The sequence below is a fragment of the Acartia tonsa genome, chromosome 4 (assembly GCF_053477335.1).
Source record: "Acartia tonsa isolate MP-2025a chromosome 4, ASM5347733v1, whole genome shotgun sequence".
NCBI lineage: Eukaryota > Metazoa > Arthropoda > Copepoda > Calanoida > Acartiidae > Acartia > Acartia tonsa.
Window position 1 is genome coordinate 53616237 of NC_137263.1, and position 10810 is coordinate 53627046.

Below are 10810 nucleotides of genomic sequence, written 5' to 3' on the forward strand. Positions count from 1 at the left end.
TTTTTTAATCAGTTAAAGTAGTCCTTTAGTATCAACTTTTGATTTGGGATCTTAATGGACGAAAAATTAATGTACATACCCAAATATAATAAACAATATTACCCTTACCTTTTTAATGGAATAGACATTATTAGATTGTACAACCCAATCAAGATTGAATGATAAACATCTAGACTTCTATAAGCCAGCGAATACCAGAATGAGTTTATTTAACAAGTGGTTATAATTTACAGTCCAATGTTTCCTCCCTCTCTAAATATTGTAATAGTTATTTATCGCATCGTATTATAGACTTCTTTCTGTGGATATAAAAATAAAGATTAAAACAGTTTTGTTAGCACCGAGGGGCCAAGGCTCAGTTTTTAATTTAATCGGTTTCAAGACATACTGGAAACACGATTTTCAGTGTTTTTTTCCCCGAATGAAATGAGAAAATAATATAATATCATTTTCTAATCAATTCATCTTTAAATTAGAACAAAAACTTTATAAACTTGGCATAACTTCAAACTAGTTTCATGTGTGTGTATGAATATGTATGGGCATGGAGAAAAAATAAATTAGATTGTTAATAGTTATTTCTCGCATCGTATTATAAACGGCTTTCCGCGGATATAGAATGTACATTTACAAGATTAAACCATTTTTTTAGCCCTGAGGTGCCGAAGGCACTGGCTAAAAAACTGGTTTTAATCTTATAATTGTACATTTTTATATTCGTAGAAAGCTGGATATAATACTATGCTAGACATAGTTTTTTCGTATGGATGAGAACCGGTTCCTATCCACCGGATTCGAATGAATACGAGAAATTTATTTAAGACTAGCTTTTCAAAGAATATCTTTAACTCTACATAGGGGTAATTTTATTTATCATTATAGAGTATTATATAAAATTATCATTTTGTCTTTTCTTGTTAGATACCTCAGGTAGATTCTTAAACAAAATTTTGCCTCACTAAAAATTCTTTGCCTCACTAAAATTAGTTAGGCTGGCTAAAAATTTAGAGGGGATAATTTTGCCTTACTATGTTAGTGAGGCAGGGAGCCAAAACGTTTTTTTAAGAATTCACCTCAGGATTGTAGAAAGATAATTTATATTTCATTTACCTATCCCTGGTATTCCTGATTATTTGGGCCATAACAAGATCAATTATCTACCAATCAGGAGCATGAGAAAAATATTATTACTGCCTTGATTATTAACAGCGAAGCTTTCTTCTTTTCTACATCTGTCGGTTCGTTCGTGGATAGCTCTGATATGTTTTATGGGTACGTTAGAATTGCCCTATCTAGTTCAAACTTAGCAAGATGATGTAAGGTAAATTTGAAAAGTATAAGGGCATAAAAAACATAACTATTAATATTTTGGCTATAGAAGTTAAATTAATACTTGGTTTTTTAAAACACTTTAAAAATAATCATTTTTCCTAATAAGGTGCTGCCCAAAAACATAAGAAAGGATGATTTATTTTCTATTGGTTAGCCCTGTATTGTTAATGAATACATTGAAGCCACCATTAGATTAGTAGGTTTGAAACCAGGCCTTATTAAAATAATTTCACCACATATGTAATTTAATTAATTTTATCGACCATTATTATAAGCGTAGCTTTTGTATAGAAAGGATAAGTACGCAGATTTTTAAAAAAATTAGGGAAGGGGGTAGTTTGTTCCTATGCCTAACCCCTGCAAGGAGGCTCAAACCCTGCCTGCGGGGCCTAAATCTGCGACGACCTAACCCTACGGTACCAAGCACCCAATATAACCTGACCTAAAGTAATAAACAAACAAATGAAAAACACTACCCCTCCTCTTCTCTTATTTTATATTTGATAAGTGATGTGTTTTTTAGGTTAAATATAATTAGTGCTGTAAAACGTTTCTCTTATGGATATCACTATTCTTGTTATATTATTTACTAATAAATATAATCTTAACTAATGGTCATTTAATAAGACTGTATAATTTGATGATTGTCTCTCTGTCTATCTATTTGATTGTCTGAAGCTGAAGATCTCTAGAATAGCCTGCTATCTAGCTATTTATTAAGCTTTTTAAAGGTGTTTTAGAGATATTAAGCATCATACAATCATATTAAATCATTAGTATATAAAACCGATGTAGAATATACGTGGATATTATGACAGGGGAAAAATTGTCGTTAATTTAGCTTGCTAACATGGAAATCTTTCATTGGTCAGTTCATTCATTTATTAGCAGGGGAGAAGAAAGGGTGATGGGGGTAGATGAAGGAAATCGCTATTTTAGCCCACTGTGTATTTCACTTTATTGGAGAACATGCAAATCTGGTGTAGGATCCAAATAATCATATATCCATTTTAATATAGTATGTAAAACGCTATTAATGAAACTACAACTGATTATAAAGTTGATAATCAAGATTATGTTACTACTAATATACTTCTTTTTTAGCTACTCCATAGTTCATTTGACTAACTGTTTCAGAGATTCTAAGTAACACACAGTCATATTAATATAGCATTTTAAAAAGCTATCATTGAAACTACAGTTAATTATAAAATATTAATCAAGATTATGATAATACTAATATACTTCTTTTTAATAGAGCTGCTCCATAGTTTAATTCTTTATCTGTTTTAGAGATTCTAAGTATCACACAAGCATTTCAATATATTTAGCATGTAAAAAAGCTATTAATGAAACTAAAGCTGATTATAAAATTGATAATTAATATTATGTTACTACTAATACACTTTTCAGCATAGCTACTCCATAGTTTAATTATCTGTCTGTTTCAGAGATTCTAAGTAACATACAAGAATATTAATATAGCATGTAAAAAGCTATTAATGAAGCTACAGCTGATTATAAAGTAGATAATCAAGATTACATTACTACTAATATACTTCTTTCTATTAAAGCTATTCTGAAATTTGATTTATCTTACTGTTTTAGAGATATTAAGTAACACACAAGCATAACAATATAGCATCTAAGAAAGATATTAATAAAGCTACAGCTGATTATAAACCAGCTTATATTACTGCTAATACACTTTTCAGCATAGCTACTCCATAGTTTAATTCTTTATCTGTTTTAGAGATTCTAAGTACCACACAAGTATATAAATATAGCTTGTATGAAAGCTATTAATGAAACTACAACTGTTTATAAAGTTGATAATCAAGATTATGTTACTACTAATTAACATCTTTTAAAAACGATTTCATATTTTGATTTGTCTAACTGTTTTAGAGATTCTAAGTAACACACAAGCATATTAATATAGCATGTATGAAAGCTATCAATGAAACTTCAGCTGATTATAAAGTTGATAATGAAGATTATATTGATACTAATATACTTCTTTCTATTAAAGCTACTCTGAAATTTGATTTATCTTACTGTTTCAGAGATTCTAAGTAACACACTAGAATATTTTATTAGCATGGAAGAATGCTATTAATGAAACTACAACTAATTATAAAATAGATAATCAAGATTATGTTATTATCAATATACTTATTTTTTAGCTACTCCATAGTTTCATTCATTTCACTGTTTCAGAGATTCTAAGTAACATACAGTCATATTAATATAGCATGTAAGAAAGCTATTAATGAAGCTACAGCTGATTATAAAGTTGATAATCAAGATTATATTAATACTAATATATTTCTTTCTAGTATAGCTAGTACATAGTTTGATTTGTCTATCTGTTTTAGAGATTCTAAGTAACATACAAGCATATTAATAAAGCCTTAGCAGTGTCTCAAGCAATTGTCTAGTAGTATTAACTCTATTAGTGTAGTTGTCTAGTAATATTATTTCTATTGTCTAGGTTCGCCTTAGCAATTCTTAAGTAATTGTCTAGTAATATTATCTCTATAGTCTTCTAGGTTCGTGGGGAATAGGCCTTATCAGTGACTCAAGTATTTGTCTAATTGTCTAGTAGTATTATCTCTATTGGCGAAGTTGTCTAGTAATATTATTTCTATTGTCTAGGATTCTTCTGTAAAGTTAATCCTTAGTAGCAGTGTCTCGATTAATTGTCTAGTAGTATTATCTCTATTGGCGTAGTATTCTAGTAATATCATCTCTATTGTCTAGGGTCGTGGGAAGGTAGGCCTTAACATTGTCTCAAGACACTTGTCTAGTAGTATTATACCTGTTGGCAAAGCTGTCTAGTAATATTATCTCTATTGTCAAGGGTCGTAGGAAGGTAGACCTCAACAGTGTTTCAAGTAATTGTCTAGTAGTATTTTCTCTATTGGTGTAGTGGTCTAGTAATATTATATCTATTGTCTAGGGTCGTGGGAAGGTAGGCCTTAGCAGTGTCTCAAGTCACTTGTTATAGCACTTCTTAACCAGGAATATCAAGACAAGCAAATACACAAAAAACATTTCATGAAAGAGGTCACAATAATGGATATATTATTACTTGAATGTTGCACCAGATTTTCATGTACTCTCATAAAGCTCGCAGCTAGCTAAGATAAACATAACTCCCATCCAATTCAATCCTCTCCCCTCTTGTATATACAAAATGACCAATAAATGAGGTCCATATTATCAAGCTAAATAAACGACAATTTATATGCAGAAGAATGTCCTAAGTCCTTAAAATACTCAATCTGTTCAGTTGTTAGCGAGATCTTAAGGTACCAACAAAAAATGATAACACTTTTATCCCTAATTCCTTGTTTTAAAACTGTTTTTATCCTTATATAAAAGTTCCAGGATCTTTGTCTGTCTATCTAGCTGTCTCTCTTGCTAATCTCGCTAATAGCTGAACCGATGTGGTTCTTCTTTATAGGGTAGCTTCACATAGGCCCTGGGAAGGTATATAATTATTTTGGGTAAGGTTACCACCACCCTCCCAAATGAAATCGCCTCCTTGACCCCCCCCCCCCTCGTAACAAAAAATCTAATATTTCTTTTAAAAACTAAAATTGAAAATTGGGGGGGGGGGGTTGATTTTTGATTCCACCCGCTAGTTTAGAACTAAAATAACAGAATAGTAAAACTTATTAGGATATGCTTGAAGCATTTAACTTTCCCTAAATTACTGAAACATGGTCTATCTGATTCTTACATTCTCACAACTGATAAACCAACAAAAATTATAGGACATTGTGCCATAAAGAAAAATCCTCTAATTTTTATATTTTTACTCAAATAACAACAACAATTATAGGACGTTGTGTCATAAAGAAAAAATCCTCTTTTTACTATATTTTCTCAAATGATAACAAAAAATATAGGACAAGTGTCACAAAGAAAAATCCTACTTTTATTATATTCTCACAACTGATAAACCAACAAAATTTTTAGGACAAGTGCCATAAAGAAAAATCCTCTTTTTATTATATTTTCTCAAATGATAACAAAAATTTTAGGACAAGTGCCATAAAGAAAAATCCTCTTTTTATTATGTTTCCTGAAATTATAACAAAAATGGTATGAAAAGTGCCATTAACCCAAGCCGAGCGCCACTTTTATGGGCCAATCGAGCTGAAAATCTCAGGGAAGCTTTATAATGGTAAAAACGGAATTCCAATTTTTTTGTTTTGCTCTAGTGGCGTGCACAGGAAAGTTGCAAAAAAAACCGGTTCGGCCTGGCCATAAATACCAACCAGGCATTATTTGGGCGGTTTCCGCCGGCATTAAAACCCGGTTTTGTAGTAAAAACCTGGTTATTTCGGCCGTTTCGGGTAAAAAAGCCCGTTTGTCAAAGTTTTAAAACCCGACATACACAAAAGTAGGGTGTAAAAAAACAATAAAAAAATCATATAGAAAATAATAATTTGAATAAAACGAATTAACAAATAGATGTACTTGTCAATAAACATTAGATTTCACGAAAAAAATCAGCAACTTTACTATAAAAACAAAAAAGTTAGAAGGGTATTTTGAATTTTCATGATTTTCAAATTTTGTTGATCTATACCGGCAAGCGGAAGTAAGCTAAACTGCCTGCTTCAGGGGGAAATGAAAGCCAGGGTAGTAGAGGGGGGTATCATACTGAGAATGATGCAATTATGAAGCCGGAAACTGTTTTTTTTTTTTCATTTTTCGGAACCGGGTTTTAATACCAGGTTCGTCACTAATGGGTTAAGAAAAATCCTATGTTTATCATATGTTTTCTCAAATGATAAAAGCATGTAAGCCAACAATTCTAACTTTGGAAATTGGTGCTTTTACACAAAAACCCTTGATAAGCACTGATAACACCCCTCTTAATTTTGAAATAAGTTAAAAATAAGAAAGGGGGGTGGTTTTTTGTTTGCTATTTTTTACTTCTGGTCGGTTAGGTTAGATTATATTTGTTACTGGGTAGCCCCGCAGGGTTAAGGCACCGGATTAAGGCCCAGCATGGTAATCTGTAGGGGTTAGGCATAGGAAATAAAACATATCCCCCTCCCTTCCCTCTTATATTCAACTTTATTAAATTCAGGGGGGAGGGGTGTACCATTACTATCCAATCTTCTCAAAACATTGTATATGAGGTTTTTTTCGTGATAGGCTATTGACCCTGAACAGATAATAAAGAATCCGTCATATCTTATCATTTCATTAAAGAATAAGCTTCATATAACCAATGCAATACAATACAAACTATTTAGAACACATACATTCAGAGCAATGATTAATCGAAAAAAAACTGCAACCCTGCACTAACTAGACTGAGTAAGAAATACTCTCTTTCCCTAAAATTGCCTGTCGAGTCTGAAACCCCTCAGATAAACTAGTCCTGCAGGACAACACATTCCCAAAAAAACATAACGCCATAAGAAGGCCTCAAATAGTTTGAAATAATCATTAATCAATAATCAATAACGTTATCTCGCAGTACACATAAATGCGCGAAAAAGCATAATTTTCCGCGTTTTCCATGTGCATCAGTGGATCATGGCTATTCTATATTTTTAAGACTCTTATGTTGCTTAACTCGATGTGAGGGCATGACATGTACGTTCTACCATTTGGCCGTAAGAAGGCTTTAAAATTCATAGATTTTTGGAGATAATCGGTACCACCAACTTTTTCCGTCAACTGCACTAGATCCGAAGTTAGCGTGCAATAAATTTTCTTAAAGGGATGTTGGTCTTCTGAGTTTTCTTTTGTCGGGGGATTGACTTTATGTTTAACACCCAACCCCCTTCCCCCCCACGTAAAGCCTGTTTAGAAGAAGGTGTCCTAACTTTTGTGATTTTTGTTTAACCCATTCGTGACGAGCTCCCAAAGTTCAAAGTTTTGAATCACCGGGCTTCAATAAAATGAATTTTTTCAATAATTACTCAACAGAATTAAAAACATAGGGTGTCAAATTAAAGACCTTACTATTTTTGTTCTTAATGACAATTTTCTTCTTTTTTTTTGTTGCGTTTTAGTACCTTAAAACCAACTTAATCTAAAAAAATAAATCACTTCAAAAATAAGAGGTCTGCAAAAAAAAAGATTGCATATATAAATTCTATGGATCATTTTACATCTACTACTTACTAAAAGCACCGACTAGCTATTTAAAAAAATTACAATACTTAGGACACGTTCTTTGAGCAAATTTTTTATATGAGAGAGAATAAACCATCTTAATGTAGAGTAAGAATAAGAATTAAATAATGTTCGACAACCTAATTGCAAAGTAATAAACTAAAAGAGCTAACCGTTACGGAGGGACGGACGTACGGGCCGACACTTATTATAGAAGAGCTTTTACAAATTAATGATTACAAAAGGCGAGGCTCTATTTCAGACAATAAGACAAATGAACTTAAACACTTGTAGAGTGTCAGAACTTAATAAGCAGAACTTTAATCGTACCCAGTTGTTATAGGAATATCCATGCAAGATATTTAATAGATATATAATTTTTTTACATGCCTAATATAATGACAAATGCTTTCCGTTACAGACGGACGAGCCGCAACGGTAATTTTATAAAAGCATCACTTTTTATAGATGTAATTTTAACTAACCAATAAAAGAAATTTTTAGTAGCGAAGCTACTCTATAATTCACTTTGTCCGTCCGTCCGTCAGTCCGTCAGTCAGTCCGTCAGTCCGTCAGTCCGTAACGCTATGGGGGAAATGAGATTTACTCAGCTCCTATAAAAGATAAAAAGCTGAAATTTTTTGACAACATTCCCATCATTAAGGAGCACAAATAACTATAAAACGTCAATGGCGGTCGGACGGCTTTTTAGCAGGTTTTAGGCTATTTTTTTATTTTCCACATTTTTCCTCATATCTTTGGTGTTTATGGTCCGATTTTCAAAATTTTTTCAGTTAGATATATCAAAATTAAATTTTCCGTCGTTTGGAGAACCAACTATGACGGTCAGACTGCCCTTTTGCAGGTTTTTGGCTATTTTTATATTTTTTACATTTTCCCCCATATCTTTGGTGTTTATGGTCCGATTTTCAAACTTTTTTCAGTTAAAGATATCAAAATCAAATTTCCCATCGTTTGAAGAAAACAACAATGACGGTCAGAGTCCCTTTTTGCAGGTTTTTGGCTATTTTTATACTTTTTACATTTTCCCCCATATCTTTGGTGTTTATGGACCGATTTTCAAAATTTTTTTCAGTTAAAGATATCAAATTAAATTTCCGGTCATTTGAAGAAATCAACAATGACGGTCAGACTGCCTTTTTGCAGGTTTTTGGCTATTTTATATTTTTTACATTTTCCCCCATATCTTTGGTGTTTATTAATCGATTTTCAAAATTTTTTCAGTTAAAGATATCAAATCAAATTTCCGGTTATTTGAAGAAATCAACAATGACGGTCAGACTGCCTTTTTGCAGGTTTTTGACCGTCAGTCCCATCCACGAACTTTTGTACTTCGCTACTTATGGATGTTGTCATCCTTGTTTTTTATTTAAATGTATGTATTTTATGATTTAAACAAATAATAACAAAATGAACAATTTTTACATCACAGAATTGAAAACTTTATTATGGAAGAATATTAAAAAACATATTATACAAAATGTTATTAATTTTGGTTACCAGGGCCTCCAAGATTCCTCCTTTTTAGTAGCGAAGCTACTCTATAATTCGAAATGTCCGTCCGTCCGTCCGTCCGTCTGTCCGTCCGTCTGTCCGTCCGTCTGTCCGTGTAAGACAGAATAGGGGAAACGTGATTTTCTCGGCTCCTATTAAAGATAGACAGCTGAAATTTTTTGACAACATTCCCATTATTAAGGAGCACAATTAACTATAAAACATCAAGGGCGGTCGGACCCCGTTTTGGCAGGTTTTAGGCTATTTTTGTATGTTTCACATTTTTCTCTATATCTTCAGTGTTTATGGTCCGATTTTCAAAATTTTTCAGTTATTGATATCAAAATTAAATTTCCTGTCGTTTACAGAAAACAACTATGACAGCTACACTGCCATTTTGCAGGTTTTAGGCTATTTTTGTATTTTTCACATTTCCACCATATCTTCAGTGTTTATGGTCCAATTTTCAAAATTTTTTCAGTTATAGATATGAGAATTAAATTTCCCGTCGTGTAAAGAAAACATCCATGACGGCCAGACTGCCTTTTTGCAGGTTTTAGGCTATTTTTGTATTTATCACATTATTCTCCATATCTTCAGTGTTTATGGTCCGATTTTCAAAATTTTTTCAGTTATAGATATCAAAATTAGATTTCCCGTTGTTAAAAGAAAACAACCATGGCTGTCAGACTGCCTTTTATCAGGTTTTTGGCCATATATTTGTATTTCCCCATATATTTGGTGTTTTTGGTCCAATTTTCAAACTTTTTTGGAATAAATACACTTTAAATCTACTTTTACGTATTTCCATCCACGATTTTTTGTGCTTCGCTACTTATGGATGTTGTCATCCTTGTTTATATTACACTGAACGCCCTCGTTTTGATTGGTTAGGGTCAAATTAATAGGGGCCCCACCCTCTGCCATACAAAATTTTAAATCATTATTATTGTTTAATAATTTGGGTTCACTGTTACGCATAAAATTTGGTGGATTTTCTATTTCTGATTTTTGATAATTTTTGGTAGTGTGAGATGCGGCTAAAACACTTTTTACAAGATTATCGGCTGCCGTCCTGCTAGCCGGCTGATGGGCGGCTACGCCGGATAAAAATTGGGTCACGTCATCGCCGCAAGCTTGATAGCCGATTTGGAATAATCTTCTAGAGTTTTCATGTTCCATGTGATTTTCATTCAACACCAGGCTGTTGGTCTGCTTTAATGCTCTGAGATAATTGACTGTAACTTCTAATATGTCAGCTTTCTCAAGTTTAGAATCAAGACCTTTATGATTCTGGTTGCCTTGGCTGCTACTAGCGGCAACATTAAGCATCAAATCTTTTAGTTCGTCCAGGCATTTATTGATGCGGGCTCGACGTTTTCGCTCCAAAAGAGGTTTCATGTACTTTCTATATTGTTCTGTGCGTGATTCTTCGCGCGGATGCTCACTTTTATACTTGTTGATCATAGTATCATTAGTTTTTGCCATTAATTGTTCAATTTTAACTGGTTTTATTACAGCATTATGTGTTGATTTTAATACATAATCGTGATAACTTTGTGGAAATGGCAGGGCAGGGTAATGCCTTGACTTCATGATGTCTTTCTGGTCGGAGGTTTTATAATAAACTGATATTATTGTTATTTGGATGAACTACTCAAAAATTTAACCCCCCCTCACCCTACCCCCCCCCCCCTCCTTAAAAATTTAAACAATTCTATAACAAATATTGCACAAAAGAGGGAGAAATTTGGAAATTTTAATAGGAGGAGGGGGGTGGGGGAATTATGGGGTGTCAAGTGTGAATGGACTA

General features: G+C 32.7%; 1 protein-coding gene across 1 annotated transcript; it reads right to left on the reverse strand.

Annotated features, from left to right (window-relative positions):
* Window positions 1–4125: 4125 nt before the first annotated feature.
* Window positions 4126–10644, reverse strand: LOC145315543 (uncharacterized). Its single transcript, XM_080155526.1, has 2 exons — window positions 9975–10644; window positions 4126–4169 (listed from the first exon to the last, which is right to left on the reverse strand). Exons 1-2 carry the CDS (start codon window positions 10591–10593, stop codon window positions 4126–4128), a joined length of 663 nt encoding a protein of 220 aa, XP_080011652.1. The 5' UTR covers window positions 10594–10644.
* Window positions 10645–10810: the final 166 nt, after the last annotated feature.

Excerpts from the sequence above, each read along its gene's own strand:
- LOC145315543 (XM_080155526.1), bottom strand. The coding sequence starts at position 10,593 with ATGAAGTCAAGGCATTACCCTGCCCTGCCATTTCCACAAAGTTATCAC. Across the intron at positions 4,170-9,974 it reads AAATCCACCAAATTTTATGC|ACAGCTTTGCCAACAGGTAT; the intron begins GTAACAGTGAAC and ends TAATATTACTAG.